General features: G+C 39.4%; 1 protein-coding gene across 2 annotated transcripts in view; it reads left to right on the top strand.

Annotated features, from left to right (window-relative positions):
• The window catches only part of Rnf125 (ring finger protein 125), a 37,658-nt gene extending 30,640 nt beyond the window's left edge, over positions 1 to 7,018 (top strand). Inside the window, exon 6 of one of the 2 annotated variants that reach the window (XM_074070085.1) lies at positions 3,308 to 7,018. In XM_074070085.1, the coding sequence (XP_073926186.1) occupies positions 3,308 to 3,460 (153 nt within the window). In that variant the 3' untranslated portion in view covers positions 3,461 to 7,018. Of the gene's footprint in view, positions 1 to 3,046 lie in introns of both variants that reach the window. The other variant, XM_020185803.2, reaches the window with a different exon arrangement.
• Positions 7,019 to 19,405: the final 12,387 nt, after the last annotated feature.

Below are 19,405 nucleotides of genomic sequence, written 5' to 3'. Positions count from 1 at the left end.
TGTTAAGCATTGGCCTTAAATAGAAAGTCATAAACATAAAGTATTCTATAAATTTGACTACTAATATTAAAGCAGTTTTCTTTGAGTTGGGTATGTAGGCACAGTGCTGTAATCCCTGCACTCAGGAGGCTGAAGTAAGAAGATTGGAGGTTTGAGGCCAGTCTGGGCCTCAAATGAGATCCTGTCTCCAAAAACAGAGCTAGTTTTTGCATTGAACAAAATTACTTTCTTTTTGATTTAGATAATCAGCCATTGTAAAAAAAAAAAGCCAAAAAGATTTAGCTTTTAAGTTATTTTATTTTTTAGCCCTTCCTTTTACACATTTTTAATTTTTATTACAGTGTATGTTTATATAGCTGAGATGTAATCAAATCAGTAATGAAACTGCTCAGAGTTCTGCATCCGGTTGCTTTTATAGATCATTGAATGTCTAATAGCAGGTTTGATATTATCAGGCTAGTAAGACTGGCATTCTCATTTTTTATTTAAAATCTATAAATCGTAAGACTCACATTTATTTAAAAGTTTAAGTTTGGTTGGACATGTCTGTGATTTCAGTCTCAGGAAGATGAAGCAGGAAGATGAGTTCCAGGTCGGCCTGGGCTAAATACCAAGACTGTATCTCAAAACAAAACGAAAAGTTTAAACACACGCAAAGGTAGATCAATAATAAGGAACCCCCACATACTCAAGACCAAGCCTCAGTACTCAGCTCAGGGCCAGTCTTTTTATATTGAAAGTCTTTCACAATGGAGGGAACTTGCCTAGCACACAGAAGGTTTTGATTTTGAGCTCCAGCACTGAAAAACTTGGGAGAAAAATTTATACATAGTAGGTTTTTTTTAATACTTATGGATATATTTTCTATTATCAAAAATGATGACCCAGCTGTTGTTCTATATTTTACCATGTGGAACAATCCAAGAAGTCCTAAATTCCTTTTAGCAAGAATATTATTTATTATGTGAAGAAAAGTCACTTTTAGCTGTGTTCAGAAATCATACTTTATTGTTCCTTTTATCTAAATACATGAAATAGAAATGGCTAAATTTGAATTTGTATATAATTTTCACATACTTTTGACTGTTTTCTTCTTATACAATTCCAAGATAAGATTTATTCATTGTTGAAGATTGTCATGTGGACATTTTCTCCATGCTTTCTGGTCTGCCTGCTGTCATTGCCCAGACTGGACCCAAGGAGCTTGGGTTCTGACCTAGGTTGAAGTAATAGCTCCGTCACAGCTGTGCAACTCTGGGGAAGGCACTTAACCTCTGCACTTCAGTTTGTTCATTTGTTAAGTGAGGCGAGTGAAAGCTCCTCTTCCCAAAAGCTCTTATGAGGATGAAATAAGTGAATGCATGCAAAGTAATTTATCTGCACAGTTCAGGCACTGATAGTGTAGTCAAGTTGGACATGAGGAGGGAGTAAATTGGGCTTATTAGGATCCCTTGAAGAGCTGAGCAAGATATACAGCAGAAGCTGCATATTCTCTTTACTCTCTAGTGGTGTCTTCCTGAAAGGCACACAAGGCCTCAGCAGAGCCTGGGTCTGGTCCATTTGTTCTCAGCAACACAATAGGGTTCCTATTAATCTTAGCTGGGTTCATCCCATGCCTGTCCATGCCACCCTGTTCAGTGTATCCTCACATTCTTTCAGACAGACTATGAACCTTGGCTGATCAGGATGAACCCAAGTAAAATTATAGTCTTGGCTATGAAAATGAGATTGAGGTAGTGTTTTTCTATTCTGTTTTTTTTTTTATTTGTTTGTTTTTTCAAGATCCCATGTACCAAGGTAGGCAGTTTTTACCTTATCTCATTCCTTACAGCACTTTACGAGGTGAATACTCTATTTTTATCCTTGTTGAGCTGTGAACTATCTAAAGCTCAAAGGCTAATAACTAAATTGCTTAAGAACAAGCCAGTGTTGAGTCCAAACATTGTGCTTCGCTTGGCTTTATGGCTTTCCATTGGAGTTTTTCTGTTTGTTTCCATTTTAGAATGGACTTCCAATAGCGATTTTACCTTTGTTTATTGTGGAAGAGAAGAGGGATTGCAGATGATAGGGCTCTTAAGACTTGCTTTACTTACAGAATGTGCTAATGTTAAGTTTTAAATTCCATTTTGACACATAAAGAGGCAAGAAGACAGTTTTATTTATAACAGCTTCCCCACAAATATTTAATATGCTGTGGCATTGTGTGAATCCTAGGAGGTTTTGTTTTGTGGTGTGAGGGATCAACACCTCGGCCTTGTAGGTACTTGCTCTACCACTGAGCTATATCCCCATCCCCCTAGGGGGATGTCTTAACTTTTCTTTTTGTATTTATGTAAAATATAGATAGCATTCTGACCAGGATTTATAATATTGATTTAAATCTAGTAATTAAGGCTGGGCGCCAGTGGCTCATGTCTTTAATTCTAGCTACTTAGGAGGCACAGATCAGGAAGATCGCAGTTTGAAGCCAGCCCAGGCAAATAGTTCCTGAAACCCTATCTCGAAAAACCCATCACGAAAAAGGGCTGGTGGAGTAGCTCAAGATGAAGGCCCTGAGTTCAAGCCCCGGTACAAAAAAAAAAAAAACAAAAGCCCTACTAATTAGCTCAAGATAAAAACCTTAAATTTCAAGTCAAGACTTTGTTCCTGTGGAGGTAATGTGGGGGGAGGCAGACACTGGGGTTTGAACAAGCTTTCTCAAAGCATGTGCTCTACTACTTGAGCCACACCTCCAGTCCATTTTGGTTTGGTTGTTTTGGAGAGGGGCGTCTCAAGAACTATTTGCCCAGGCTGCCTCTCCCAATCTCAGCTTCTGAAGTAGCTGGAATTTAGGTCTGAGCTACCAGAGCCCTGCTAAGACTTGGTTCTTATGACAGTAACTAAGTAATTGCTATGTCAGTAAAGTCAGGCTTGTGGAACCTTGGACAAGTCAACTAACTCAAGACTTTGCTATCCTCTAAAATGAAGGTGTTGTATTGACCCTCATTGTCCAATTTCTGAAGCAGTATTGATTCTGTGTGTTTCTAATAATTTTTCTTTATTGTAGGATTTTGATATTATTGAGGAAGCTCTTATCCGAAGAGTCTTAGACGGGTCACTTCTTGAATATGTGAATCAATCCAACACCACATAATTTTACTAATAGGAAGGGAAAGAGGACCATTCAATTGCACATTTAAGATGCTGCTTGACCAATTGGAGGGAAATTGTTAATGTTTGATGGGGAACAATGTACAACCCACTTATATGTTTGTTCATGCTTATTGTTATATTACATTTAAAAACTGCTTTAATTTTGATGGTTTAGATCTGTTCTACATGCTTGAGTTTCTTAGACATTGAACAAGAAGAAATAGTCTCCATCTGTCATTGCTTTATGGAAGAAACAGAGGCTGAGTATATAGCTGGAGGACCTCCATTTGCAAATTGGATGACCCTGTGTGATGCTATATATTCGTAACTTACCATCATGGTTAGGAAGGTAACTGGTCTTTGTTCTATGTAAAAAGAAGGGGAGTGAAACAGAGTGTAGACATTCAAGCAAATATGAAATCAGTTCCAATGTCCATGTTCTTGGGTCTAGTATGATAGCGTGGGTAGTCTTGTTAGGAGTAGGAAAAGAAAATTTTTAAGTCAACAAAGTCCATTTTAACCAAACTGTATCTCATAATGGTGTAGCAGAATTTTGTGTTAGAAATGTATACTTAATTCTTTGACTTTTTATAAGTGTGCACACCTAAGAATTTATTATATTTTAAAAATATTTGTAGTTTATTATTTAGAAATATTTCTATAATATAAGTAATTTCTTTAGAACAATCTGTTGAAATATCCAGTGGAAGTACTCACATCCATAAATTTTAGTGAAAAACCTAAGGGCTTTGTTTTTAATTTTAACCTTTTAAAAATTACAAAATAAAACATAAATAATGAAGCAAACACAAAATTTATAATGCAGTGTATTATTTTAAGAAACATTCTTTTGGAATTCTGCCAGACATCCCATTGTCCTCTTTATCCTGCCACAGAAGTAACCACTGCACTGAATTCATTTATTTGTCACCATATATTTGCCCATTAAAAATCTTATTCATTGAAAATTGCTTTTATTAGATATATATTTTATGGGGGCTAGAGGCATAGCTCAGTAGTCGAACACTTGCCTAGCATGCACAAGGCTCTGGGTTCAATCCCTAGCATCACAAAACAAACAAACAAAAAAACCTAAGATATATATTTTTTACATATCTTTTAATATTTTTTTTTCGATGCTGGAGATTGCAGCAGAGCCTTGCTACATCCCCAGCCCTTTATATCTCTTTTTAATCTATAGGTATCTCCTCCTTCTTCCTTTCCCTTAAAATTTACCTAATGGTGAACCTGAATTTAGGACCTTTCTAGTTTCTCCCAATCTGTATTTTACTGGTTGAATACCCATGGCACAATGCAGTATGTTCCTCAGAATATAGGCATGTGGGATGAGAGATATGAGCAGACCCAGGCTCGATTGGGGAAAGTATGGGTCACGGTGTGGCTGGCTTTGTCTTTTTTTGATGCTAGCTGAAATTGGTACTCAGTGCCTGGATCCACTAATTGGGTTGAGCATATGCTCTCATTTCTGTTTCATTTATTAGTTACAACATTTTTATAAGGAGGTGCTTCCCCATATCTCCTACTTGGTTAACCTGTAATACAGCTCATATAAGACAATGAAAATACGTACTTGATTTTTTTCCCCTTTGTCATCTGGTTCGAGATTATAGATTTGCTTCCTGTTATCTTCTAGAGATCACTTTTTACAAACACATCATGAGCTCATGTATCTAAATATGTTTGATGGGCTTCAATCCATACAAGTATTACCTTATTGAAACTCACATTGTCCCATCTTTGGCCATTGAAAGCTTCAAGTTGACTCTGAGTCTTTCTGAAACGTTAATAGATAGATTCCTAGCTATCTCATATAATGAGATCCCCCGCCAAACTTGTACATTTCTTGCCCAGATATGAAATCAGCCATTTTTCTAGGAAACCTAGTTTCTGTCTTAAATTGTAGTTCAAAACCATAATCCAGGCTCCAAGGGTACTCATTGCTACTATGTTGGTCATTGTTTCAAGGAAAGAACTAGGAACTAGCTATGTTTTTAAAGATAAAATACTTCATGAGTTTCTTTTGATACTTTCAGATAAACTAGGTATTATAGCATTTTTACCTAACTTCTATTACAAATTTATTTCTGGACTTAAAATCTTGGTTTTCAAGGACATGGGCATGATAGAGCTAGAATACCAAAATTGCTTTCCTTTATTTACCTTACACATGCAATGGTACCAGAATAACATCATTCAATCACAACCAAGTTGATAGCCAAAGCAAAATTTTTTTCATTTGCTCTCCCTATTTTTAAAAATAATTGTATTATGTTAACCTTTTCAGAACATTGGTATAACATATTCTGCTCTCTTCCTTTTATTCTCCATTTAGTCTTCTTCAACAATGCATTTAACGTTTGCCACTGGTTTTTATTTGATGGCACTGACTGTTTTTCTTTAAAAATACATTCAGGATAGAGATTAGTATTTACATTTTGAAAGAAAGGAAAGAAAAATAAGCACTAGGGATATCAAACTCCTGAGGGTGAATGTTATTTGACTTAGCTTCTTAATTGTAATCATTTATAAAGTTCTTTGTTCCTTACCTATAAATACAATCATAATTACCTTGCCCCAAATTTTCTGTAATAAATTATCCATGATGTTATAAAAGTTATGTTGGTATTTTCCCATCCAGGACAGGATAATTGAGAAAAAATAACCTGGATGAAATCTAGAAGGCCTCCTGTCCTCCCTTTTATTTGTTTATTTGGTGGCACTGGGGATCAAACTAGGACCTTCTTGTGTGTGTTAGACATATACTCTACCACTGAGCTGCACCCCTAGTCCAGCCATGTCCTCCACTTTAGATATTGATTTCAAAGTTGTTTTTCACACCTGCTAACAAGTAGCAACAGATTTTTAGTTTCACAACCTGTCTCCAATATGGGTGGATCATACAATACAGCAAAACCTGTTGGGCAACAAGAGCAAAAGGAGAGGAATTTTTTTTAGAAGTAATCAGACTGAAAATAGGACACATTTCTGAGCATTAGTGCCTACTATCCAGACAATAAACCTTAGTTAATTTAGAGCAATAGAAATGATATCTTTATATCTGTAAAACTTGAAAAAAAATTAAAACTTTAAAAACTGTGTTCTAAGTACAGCTTTAAATCATCTACCACTGTTAACACCAGTGCAGCAGTTCTGCGTCCTGTCCCTGAGTTTGTCTTATGATGATTTTGCCACCTACAGGACAAATCAGGTGCTGGCTGCCTGAAATGCTTTGTTTTCTGAATTCTATTCAGTTCTATGATTGTTTCACTGTGCCTTTAGCCTTTTATAAAAAGGAGTTTATAATTTGTTTCCTTAAAAAATAAAAACCAATATTTGAAGCTTTTGACTACCCACAAAATGTTTCACTCACTTTATGGTGCCTCAGGATACAACTTTATGAAGGCTTTATATAAGGAAAAGAACCAATTCATATGTTATTCTAAAGCTAAAATCTCCTAACCCTATAAAAAGCTATGGAGATTTCTGTTTCATGTATTTTTTCACCCGAGTTTCCAAAGTGTTGATAGAAAACTGGATTGATTGCTAATCTGTGGTAATGACAGGGTTCCAAGTCAGGTCTCCTGAGAGACCCTGTCTCCAATGATGTTGCTTCATTACTGTTCCTGGGTGCTAAGTGTCTTCGTTCCAAAGTGAGCTTACTCCAGTTCTTAAATATTTATCATATCGTAATGTGCATCCTCAGACATTGAAAGTATTTTAAAAAGTACTAAGAGATTCATTCTTTTATTATTCAACTGTATAAAGATCTGTATACTGCTCAGAATTTAAATGTACAATTCTTTTTCTTTTGAAAATTGTATTATGAGAAATAAAGAATGGCAGGACCATTGCTTTCATTAAAATATTTACTGTGTCTATTCTTTTGGGGGGCAAGGGATTACTGGAGTTTGAACTCAGGGGGGCTAGGCAGGTACTCTAGAACTTGAGCCACACCTCCAATCCTCTATTCTTAAATATTAGTCTTGATCATTTTTTAACGTAAACCTAATATGCTCTTTATTCATTTTCTTTTTTTGCAGTGCTGGGGATTGAACCCAAGGCTTCACATAGGCTATGCAAGTGCCCTATCACTGAATGCTTTTAAACTGTACTCATTCAGCAATATCTATCACAAAAATATACATTCATTTTAGCCACAAGTTCTTGACTGGAGATAATTTTGTGTCCCAGCAGAATTGTCAATGTATAGAGACATGTTTGGTTCTCATCACTGGGGTGATTGTGCCATTCTGCTCTGGACAGAAGGTGGGTATGTCCACAAGATAGTACCTCACAATAAAGAATTAACCTGCCCAAATATTGATGATGCCGAGGTGTGGAAACCCTGATATGGCCAATGGAGCGTTGTAGTTACTATAGTTTCTGCTGGCAAAGTGCTTCATTGATCTTTAAAAGGTATGATGCAGGGGTTGGGAATTTAGCTCAGTGGTAGAGTGCTTGCTTTGCATGTGTGAGGCCTTGGGTTCTATCCCCAGCATCACAAATAATAATAAGCAAATAAAGGTAGAATGCAAATACTGTATCCCTGCTAAATCCACACTAAGTTTTGGGTGTTTACAGCTGTCATGTTTACCTATGTGTCAGGAGTATATGAAACCTTTTTAGAGCCTAGTGTGGTAGTACATGCCAGTAATCCCAGCACTGGGGAGACTCAGGCAAGAGGATCATGTACTCGAAGCCTGCTTGGGCTACGTGGCCAGATGGTGTCTCATAAAACAAAGCAAACTGGCACAGTGGCTCCAGTGGTAGAGCATCTGTCTAACAAGTGTGAGGTCCTGAGTTCAAACCCCAGCACTGCCAAAAAAAAAAAAAAGTCCAATAAAACAAAACAAACAAAAAGTCTTTTAGAGTTTTTTTGAGAAGTACAAGCCAGAACAGATGTGTCAGTGCCATAACTGCTGATAACTCCATTTGCTAAGTGACATTCTAAAAGACAAGGACGTAGCTTTTATCAATTAGGTTGTCTTTATTGGAATAAGTAAGACAAAATATTACAGAGGGACACCTATGTCTGAGATCCTTGGAGCTAAGAAATAGTTATATTTTTGCATTATTATTATTATTGGAAAATCATCTGGTACTTGAATCCTGCAGATTTCAGAGATCACACATGGGTTTTAAAGCCCCAAAGTTTCCATCTGTAAAGCCCAGTGAAGGTGAATCAGGGGGAGAAGTATTGGTGAGCAGAAGTGAAATTATATCCATTACAAACAACCCCAATCCTAGCACCTACCCCAAATCTACTACTGTGGCTTCAGGCTATTCACTCTTTAGGGCACTTCTCCAGCTTCAGAGTTCTGGGGTGATTTTATCTCATGGTATTTGCACATCACCATGTGCTTGCTTTGTCACCCCTCACCACAGCACACTGAAGAGTTGGTTCTACATACCATTTTTAGTCATGGTTCATTTCCCAAAGCAAGTCACATGGCCATATGTAATGTTAAGGTATTATGTCTCCATGTAACCAAGGTATTGGATCAAGTGCAGTGTTCTCATGTAGAGAGAACCAGATGCTGGAATATAATAATGCCCGCCATGAAGATTATCAAGCCAGATAGAGTTAAAGGGGAAGGTATTAAAAATGTATTTGGAAACTCGTGTGTGTGTGTGTGTGTGTGTGTGTGTGTGTGTGTGTGTGAAATGTCAAAAGGAGACTAGCTTTTTAGAATCATGAAGTGATGCTGAATTTTGTTATGGTAATTTTTGGTTAAGTTTACTCAAAGTTACATTTTGAAACTAAAGACCTGTCAGTTTCTCAGACATAAGACAATTTCTTATTTTGAATCATTTATTCATATTAATGAGAAATGCCAAGGCTGGGGATGTCGTTCAGTGTTAAAAGGTTTCCTAGCATGTATGAGGCTTAAGTTCAATCTCCTCCACTACAAAGGTATGAAAATGCATAATATCCAGCCTGGTGCTGGTGACTCATGACTATAATCTTAGCTACTTGGGAAAGAGAGGTCAGGAGAATTGAGATTCCAAGCCAGCCCAAGGCAAATTATTCTCAAAACCCTATCTCAAAAATACTCAGCACAAAAATGTGCTAGTAGAGTTACTCAAGTGGTAGAGTGCCTGCCTAGTGAGACCCTGAGTTCAAACCCTAGTACAGCCGGAAAAAAAAAAAAAGCACATAATGCTTAGACACTGGGTGTGGTGGTTCATGCTTACAGTCCCAGCACTCAGGAGGTTGAGATGGGAGGATCATGAATTAAAGGCCAGCCTGGGCTACATAGCAAGGCCCTGTCTCAAAAAAAGAAAAATGCCAAGTATGTTCTGTGTCCCTCACAACTCATTTTGTCATCATGTTCCTTCTGCATCTGCACCAGAATCAGGTGCTTGTTAGAATTGCAATTTGGTTTCTGTTGTCATCCTGGGAACTGAACCCAGGGCCTGTACATGCTAGGCAAGCCCTCTACCTTGGAGCTATTCCCCTGTCCCTATTAACTGCAGATTTGGACCCCACCCCCAGATGCACAGAATTAGGATCTCTGACATTGGAGGGACTCATCAGCAAATCATCAAAATGTATTCTGCTTGTTCATTTCCCACCATCTCTATTTCTAATTCTATTCCAAGACATTATCATCTGTTGTCTGGATCCCTACGGCCATCTAATTGGACTTGCTGCCTGCACTTACTGGCATTACGGTCTATTCTTCATACAGCATTCGGATATTCAAAAGCACGAATCTGATCTGCCACACCACCTCCCCACTGCTGAAAATGTTCCAAGAGCTTCCTGTTGTCATTAGAATAATTTTTTTCAGTGTCGGGGATTATATCCAGCTAGCACTCTACACTATGAGACTACAATTGAAAGCCCTTCAAACTCCATCATGATTGGGCCTTACCTACCTTTCCAGCTTCAACATATTTCTCTCTCTCTCTCTCTCTCTCTCTGTTCCTATACTTCAGCCACTCTGGTCTGACCTAATTTTTTTCTTCCTTCTGTTCTGGGGCTCAAATCCAGGGCTTTGTATGTGCTAGGTAAGCCCTCTACAACTGAATCATACTTCCACACTGAGTTATACTCCAGCCCCAACATCAGTATTCTGGAAGACACCAAGATTCAATTTATAACACTATGTTTGTTAAGTGAATGGATCAGAGCAAATGGATGAGAAGACTCATGTTACCTTCTCAGCACATTCTTTTCTCGGTAATAAAGCCTATACAGGGAGCGAAATTATAGACAGCAGTATAACGTCTTAATTTGCTCATTGTTATTTTCCCGAACTTAGCACTGTGACATGCATCTCTATAGGCACAAGATAAAAATATGATGAATAAATTATAGTTTTATAAGCTTAGACAGCATGTGGGTTTTTTTTGTGGTTGTTGTTGTTTGGGTTTAGGGCCTTCACCTTGAGCCACTCCACCAGCCCTATTTTGGGGCTGGGTTTTTTCAAGATAGGGTCTCTCGAACTGTTAGCCTGGGCTGGCTTTGAACTGAAATCCTCTTTGATCTCTGCCCCCTGAGTAGCTAGGATTATAGGCATGAGCCACTGGCACCTGGCTAACTTTTTTTTTTTAATGTGGTGCTAGAATTTAAACTCAGGGCCTCACACTTAGTAGGCAGCCACTCTCCACTCAAGTCACACTTCCAGCCTCCTCCCTTTTTAAAAATCATTTAAAAAATTGTTTTCAATTGTTTTCTTTATAAGATGTTCTTAATGAAAAATGTCTTCAAGCTAGATGCATCTGTTCTCCTTAGAGATACACCTGCCAATGTACCCAAACTACTAGACCACTTTTCTCCTAGACTGGGTTCTGAAGCAGAGATTTGGTTTAGTGGTGCCTCTCTCATGATTTTGTGTTCATTTAATAATATCGTTCCCAAACCAGGTCCATTTTGCCAGCTGTGTAGTATGCCAATCACCAAAACGATGGTTTTGCTAAAGAGATCCAGTTTATTCCAGTGTCAAACAAACATGTGGAGACAGGAGACCTTGTCTCAAATCTGCCTCACTGAGGATAAAGTGTAGGGGTTTTATGGGATGAAGAAGCAGGTGTAGGGAAAGCTCATCACAGGCAAAGTAAGTGAAATAAATTATGGGTGTAAATGCATAATCAGACTGTGTGGCTCTTCACAGGACACATATTCAGAAATGGGAGGCATCGGTGTGATCTGAGGATGGAACACTCAGGCCTGTGATGTCTAATGATGACCCATCCTACATCTGTGGAGTGAAGGGCTGGTGGTCTCAACCAGTTTGAAAAGCATCCACCATGGGTCATATGTCAGAGGTGTTGTGTATAGCAGAGCTAAGGGAAGTATGCTTACTCAGGCTTTCCCTTAGTTTCAGTATTGGAGTGTGATGCTTATTCTGAAAGATAGGTGGACATTGTACATTATAGTTGCTGGGGTAAATATGCTTTAAATTATATCTGTTATGGAGTTGACTGAGGTAACCAAATAAAATTGGCTAAGTCAGGTAAAAAGATAAAATGAAAAACCCACTATGTTTTAATATACTTCTAAGTATATGTAACTTTGTCCCTTTGAAAATTATTTTTTTAATTAATTAATTAATTTTATTATTATTGTACTGAGGGTACATTGTGACATTTTCAAAAGTTCTTACAATATATCATGGGTAAATTCACCCCCTCCATTTTTTTTTTTTTGGAACTAGAGTTTGAACTCTGAGGCTTGCAGTTGCTAAGATGGTACTCTACCACTTGAGCCATTCTGCCAATCCAAGAAGGTAAAGTCTCACATACAAAATTGTATTATCCTTTGACCGTGTTTCAAGGATGTGTCCTCTAGAAATTTTCACCTTGAGGCATGCTGGTTTTAAACTACCTTCAAGAGAGAAACAGTAACTGTTTTTACTTTTCTCTTCCTTTCTTTCCTTCCTTCCTCCCTCCCTTTCTTCTCGTTCTTCCTCTTTCCCTGCCTCCTTTTCTTCTTTCTTTCTATTTGCCCTGGCTGGCCTTGAACTGCCATACTGCCAATCTCAGCCTTCCAAGTAGCTCGGATTACAGGCATGAGCCACTGGCGCCTGGAGTACTTTTTTTTTTTTTGGTGGTACTGGAATTTGAACTCAGGGCCTACAGCCTTAAACCCCTCCACCAGCCCTTTTTTTTGTGATAGATTTTTTTGAGATAGGGTCTCTGAAACTATTTTCCCAGACTGGCTTCAAACCCTGATCCTCCTGAGTAGCTAGGATTCCTGGCATAACTTCTTAATTTAAAAAAAAAATGTAATCAAATTAATAGGAACAGGAAGTAAAATAATGGTTCCCAGTGACCAGAAAGAGGAAGAAAATGGGAATTGTTGCTTAATGGACATAGAGTTTCAGCTCAGCAAGATGAAAAAATTCTAAAGCTGTTGCACAGGATAAGTGTAGATGACACTACCATGCTATACATTAAAATAATCAAGATAGCAAGTTTATGTTAGGTGGGGTGTTTTTACCCACAATTTAAAAAAATCTTAAGCCAAATGTCATGGTTTACATATATTTATAGTTCAGTGACAGCCAGTTTGGGAAATTATAATTGTCAGGGAAATTTAGGAAAAAAGAAATGTCATCTTATTGGCACAACTCGAGGTTTCAAAAATAAAGAATTTAAACACAGAGGTTGAACAACATTACTGCCTGTTGCTATTTTTGAGGCACACAGCCTTGTTTGCTTCTTTTTCCCTCCCATTTGCTGCAGTTATCTGTATCATCTCTTAGATACTGGTCTGGGTTTCCAGTTAGGGTAGTACTATCCCCATTTTCACCTACTTACCTCTTCCAGGCTCTATCTCCACATAAACTCACATTCTAATATACTTGGGGGTCAGACTTCATATGAAACGGTGTGTGGGGGCGCAGTTCATTTTTTAACATCTATCATATCTATTTATTTTGCTGTCAATGATTGTAGGCTTTCCTATATGCAAGTCAAGTGCTTTACAACTCAACTGCATCCTCAGCACTAGTTTAAAAAAAATTTTTTTTTGAGATAAGTCTTGCTGTTACCCAGGCTACCCTTGAACGCATGGGATTAAGTGATCCTCTTCCCTCAGCCACCCATATAGCCAGTGATACTGTATTGTTCATCCCAAGTTCATGTCCCGGTGTAGTCAATGATTGAAGATACCGGACCAGTAGTTAAGAGTAAAAGCACAGTTTATTGAAAGGATAGCAAAGCACCCTGGCGTGGGACTTAGTGAAAGAGCTAAGCCAAACAATGGCTGAAGTCTAGGAGATGATATAAGGCACTAGCTGGCTTAGGTCCAACTATTCTACCTTGAAACTATATTTGTGATTAGTTGGTGCCTAGTCAACTTCTCATTAAATCTGACCACCTGTTCATCCTTCTTCTTATCAAACTGGACATTCCGGGAGGTCTGATCAGCTCGTCCTGGTCTTAGAAGTTTGCCCAACTCATCCTGGCCTTGGAGCCCACTACCCACATCGTGCAGCTACATCTTGTTATTTTGGTGAGAAGCTTGTTATTTCTGTGAGAAGCCCATTGTTTCCCACACCTCTTTAGATATCTGCTTTTAAACTGCCTCTCTCACCTAAAACGGAGTCATTTCTGTCATTGCTTCCTTTACACCAGGACTGCAAGTAATGCATACTGGGCCAGCTAAAATTCTTTAAGCTTTTTCTGTTCAAATCACTCTATGATTTTTCTCTCCTGATTAGACTTAGACTGCTAAGTCAGTTTTTGTTTGATTTTTCCTAAGCATCTTCAGTAAAATGCAATGAGAAACATACACACTTGCATTGAGATTTTCCTAGGTGTGGGAAGAGAAAAGAATTGGTAATGAATATGGTGTGGTGCAAATCAAGAGAGTAGGCATTAGAGGACAGATTGGATTGAAGGCCAGAAGTCAGATTCTTTGACTGGCTTCCCTTTCTATGTGTAAGTTTGAAATACTGATTAGGAGAGTGTGAGACCTGACAGTTGGAATGGGGAGGAATGAATGCCATGGAATGCCATGGATGGTGCCCACACCATCGCCTCTTTGACAAACACTACCATTGTCACATGTATTGCATATATTGAGCTGGAATTCATTTTGAGGTCAGTAGTGAAACTTTAGCAGCTACAGAAGCACAGCTCTCTGCCTGCCCAGCCAGCTTTCTTCACCCGTACTGTCCGGAGATAGTGTGTCCTGCAGAGTGCACTGTGGTACATGCTACCCCCAGAGTAGCTGATAATACACAGAAGCACTTTGGATATCAGCCAGCCTTTGTTCAACAATTTAGCAGTCTCTCTGGCCTGACAAGGTTTTGGTATGGTTTTTAGGAAGTTCCTGTAAAACTTCCTAAAAGTGATTCTTTAGAAACTTAGGTTCTGGGTTGGGAGTTTGGCTCAAGTGGTAAAGCACCAGCTTTGTAAGCATGAAACCGAGTTCAAACCCCAGTCCCACCAAAAAAAGAGAGAGAGAGAAAGAAAATAAAACTTAGGTTCTGATTCCTATACTTCAGGCCATTTCCAGATTCTAATACTTCTTGGCTGGAGGTGTGGCTCAAGTGATAGAACGCTTCTTGCCTAGCAAGCCCTAGGCCCTGATTTCAAACCCCAGAACTGCCAAAACAAACACACAAATAAAAACAAAACAAAACAATTTAATACTTTTTACAAAAAGTGAATTTCAAATCTGGTCGTGTAGCTCAGTGGTAGAGCTTTGCCTGGCATGTGTAATACCCTGCTTACATACCACACAGAAAACGGAATCGCAAATGAGGCATACCCATCCTGCTACAGGATTTGAAGCGTTCCTCCAAAAGCCCATGACTTGAAGGCTTAGAGCTCGTCTTACCCTATTAGGAGGTGGTGGAATGTTTAAAAGAGGAAGCAGCTGAGTGTGGTGATTCACGACAGCAATCCCAGCACTCTGGAGGCAGAGGCAGGACGATGGCATATTTGAGGCCAGTCTGGGCCTCTCTCAAAAAAAAAAAAAAAAGGCCCAGGCACTGGTGGATCATGCCTGTAATCCTACCTACTTGCAAGGTAGAGATCAGGAGGATCATGGTTCAAAGACAGCCCAGGGATCCTCTATTGAAAGAAAAAAAAAAAACATTAAAAACAAGGTTGGCAGAGTGGGTCAAGTGGTACAGTACCTGCCTAGCAGGCATGAGGCCCTGAGTTCAAACCCAATGCTGCCAAAAAAAAAGAAAAAAGAAAAAAAAAAAGGAGGTTTTCTCATGCTCCCCTGTCCCCCTCCCAGTTTCAGCATGCATAATTTCCTTTCCCTCTAACTTTTTGGTTTTCTTTGAGATTAAAAAAAAAAGTGTGGCTATTGGGAGACCCTCTAGTTACTGAGGGCCTAATGCCCTCAAAGGGGCTAATGAGACCCCTTTCCTTTTTCTTTCTATTTTGTAGCAATCCCCAGATAAGTAGCTTGTTCTATTTACTCCACACTCACACCATGCTGTGCTGTCTCACTATAGGCCCAAAATCAATGGTTCCAAATGACCAAGGAGTGAAACCTCTAAACTGTGAGCTAAAATAAACCTTTCCTCTTTTTAAATTGATTATCTCAGTTATTTCATTATAACAGAAAGCCAACCCATATCCCTTCTTCCCAAGCAAGATGGTCTACTCTAATGTCCTTTTAGATGTTTCCCTGTCAATAGAAATTACCCCAGCAGCCAATGCCAGAGGAGTCAGATTAGTCGATAACAGAAGTCTCAATACCGCTGCATTATCCCAGTGATGCCATGAAACTCTGTGGTCCTCTGGTTTGCTTTATTCACTGTCCAGCAGCAGGTGGCACATGTCCTGTGGTTTCTCCCCTTTGTCCATGTTCTAAATAAAAGTTTTGTTGTAGTTGTATTTGCCTTCCAGGTGGTACATAAAAGGTGGTTGGCAGGGATTACATTTATGATCTAGTCTAGGTGCAGAATCAGGAGATATCATAGCTGGATCTGATCTACTCAAGTAAAGTAGAAGTAAATTATTTGTAATACGGGGCTAGAAAAATGGTGGTCTTCTGACCTTGCCTCCAAAAGAATGGCTAGAAGGGACTTTGGCTTGCTTCCTTTTGCTGAAGTTAGTAAATGCCTATGTACTGAGTGAAGGCTGTAATAATGAAATATTATGTATATGTGTGCTGGAGGATTCTCTTATTAAAAATTGCACTTTAAGTCAGGTGTGATGGTGTACTCCTCTAAGTCCCAGTGCTTAGGAGCCTGAAGCAGAAGGCTCATGAGTTCAAGGCTAGTCTGGGCTACATGGTAAGTTCCAGGCAAGCCTGGACTACAAACCAAGATCCTGCCTCAAAAAGCAAGACAAAAGTAGACATTGTTTGCATTTTAAAACTGGTTTTAGTTAGGCTTTCGCTTCCACTATTATACTGGAACTAATATCTTACAGTTGCCTAAAGGATGTCAGTAAGTTTGCGAAGTAAAGGAAAGTAAAAAAGAAAGGGAGCCAGGTGCTGGCGGCTCCCACCTGTAATCCTAGCTATTTGGGAGGATCACGGTTTGAGACTAGCCTGGGAAATAGTTTTTGGGACCCCCCATCTTCAAAATAGCCAGAGCAAAATGAACTAGAGGTGTGGGTCAATTGATAGAGTGCCTGTTTCGTAAGCCCAAAGCCCCGAGTTCAAAGCTCAGTCCCACCAGAAAAAAAAAAAAAAAAAGAATGAGTGAGGAAGGAAGGGATGGGAAGGGATGGGGGGGGAATAGAGAAAGAGATGTGTTTGTTTTGACTTCAACTTTAACATCTGTCTCTCAAGCATAAAAGATAACAAAGAAAAGTTGGAATATGAATTGACTTGTTGAAAACTCTGTGCTATAACTGGTCTTACCTAGGGCTCTGCCTGTGAAGACAGCATGACTGGTTCTTTGGTGGGTTTTTTTTGTTTTTTTTTTTGACGCGACTGTGGTTTGAAGTCAGGGCTTGACTTGAGCTATACCACCAGTCCATTTTGCTCTGGTTATTTTGGAGATGGGGGTGGCGGTGGGGTGTCTTACAAACTATTTGCTAGCCTCAAACTGCGATTCTTCCATCTCAGCCTCCCAAGTGGCTAGGTTTACAGGTGTGAGCCACTAGCACCAGGCCGGTTTCCATATTTGGGTGAAGGAAAAAATAGTTGCTCGGGCCTCAGAGCTCCTGTGTTGACACACTTTGCATGTTAAGGCACTCAGTAGAGACCGACTATAATATTGAAATATCAGTTTCACATTCTTTGGAGAAAGAGTGTAACTGGCATGAGTTGAGATTATACACAACTCTGTTCTAATCAACCGCACCTCAGAGGCTGGGTTTATGATAAACAGAGGGACTGTAGCTACCAATATGAACATTATCAAAAATGGCAGCTGTGTGGCAACAGTACATAGGCAAGGATCTGGGTGTAGTTCAGAGGTTGAGTGTGTGCTTAGCATGTAGGAACCCCTGCCCCCATACACACACAAAGAAAGAACTTAAACAACATGTAAGTGATATGAAATTGTAGCTTCACAATGACATTTATTAATGTATTAAAATTTGCCCCAAACTAGGGTGGACTAAAAAAGGGTAAGTTGTTTTATTTCCTGTAAGTTGAATTTCCATTTGTGGTATTTTGCAGAGATGTGAGGGGAAAACTTAAACTCTCGGTGGTAAATAACTCAGTTTCTTCTCTTTTGGAAAGAGAAATCTCTTTTGCAGGTTTTTTTTCTCACTTGCCTCCTGTCTCCTTCAAAGTAGTGACTCAGGAAAATGGGACAGGGTCCACAGTGTTTAATATGGGAAACCAACTACAAAGATGTTGGAAATGCTGAAAGTCCATGTGTGAAGTGTTCCAGTGAGGCAAACACACAAACCACTGAGAAAAAGAGCAGCCTGCCCAGCAAGAAGCAGGTCCATGGAGGCAGTCCTAAGAAACCAAAGCCCAGGAAGAAATGACTGCCAGAAGCAGAGAGAGGGAGGAACACCTTGGTTTCTTTCTTCCAGTCTCTCATCAGTGCCTCCCATTGGCTGGACATAGCCTGAGGTCAGCTGGCAGAGAAACTGGAAAGTAGATTCTGAAGGTTACTTCCAGCAACAGAGAGCAGAATAAGAGAAGAGGGTGGGGAAATGGATCTGATTGTCAATGAGCAAAATGCCTAGCTCAGATACATAGAGCTACAAATAACAACAGAACCGATTGAGTGTGGCTTAAGCTAGAAGTTTATTATTTTGTTGAAAAGAGGGTAGATAGGGCAGTTTCTGGGCTGGTTAGATTACTTGAATGGATGAACTATGAGGGCCTGTTTTCTTTGCATCTCTTGGCTCTGCCATCTTCAACACACTGGTTTATCTTTTGGCTTGTGCTATGATTCCATGATGCTATCAGCAGTTCTGTAACCAGAGTCCTCGGTCAGAGGCACAACTCTTGGGGTTCCAATATGTCAGGTTCTGTCACTTACCCCAATATGTCAATTGAAGAGATGAGTAGTGGTGAAGGTCAGAGAAAGGACATTTAATAACATACCAGTTGCCTGTGGGAAGAGGGAGAGAAGCATTTCAGCTCAACTTCAGGATACTGACATGACCTTTAGGTTTTAAATAGAGGAAGAATTGGGGCAGGGGGAGAGAGGTATGCAGAATTAAGCACCCCTGGCCAAGAGTGGCCTGATTGATTGTTATCTTAGTTCTGGTTCTACAGAGATTTTGGGACAAGTTGTTATTGCTTGAGGGGAGCAATCTGGTTCTCATAAGATGGTTACTCCTGCTCCAGGGTGCAGCCTCATCATTATAGGCAATTGTTCTCATTTGGAGGGTAGCCTGTCCGGGGAGGCTCACTGTTGTTTGGGGGTAGTTTCAGTCTCTTGTCATAAAGAAGCTTATAGATCAGTCCTGTCATTCCGAGAATCCAAAATGACTGCAGAGGAGAATGGCTCTGAGCAAAGATGATGAATGCAAAATGGAAGCAGGGATGACAACTTATATCCTGTTTTTAGTTAACTTTTGGGTCCAGTAAGGAAGGAGTCAGTGCTTTTTCGTAAAAGCAGTTTCTAAGTACTGTTATAGTTCTAGGCAGCACATATGGATATGGACACAAACATATCTGGATGTGTGTGTGGGATTGTTTACTCTCAGTTGTCTGGGTTTGTTTATTTTTTGTGGTATTAGGGATCAAATCCAGGACCTTGCACATACCTGGCAAACTCTTCCATTGAACTTACATCTCCAGACTGCTTGTCTATTCATCTGTCAATAAAGAAAAGCACTTGCCAAAGCCCCTTAGGATAATTCCCCTCACGCTCCTTTGGTTGGAACTGAGTCACATGCTCATTCCTAAATC

The sequence above is a fragment of the Castor canadensis genome, chromosome 4, assembly GCF_047511655.1.
Source record: "Castor canadensis chromosome 4, mCasCan1.hap1v2, whole genome shotgun sequence".
In the NCBI taxonomy this organism is placed as follows: Eukaryota; Metazoa; Chordata; class Mammalia; order Rodentia; family Castoridae; genus Castor; species Castor canadensis.
This window is presented reverse-complemented; position numbering and strand designations above follow the sequence as displayed.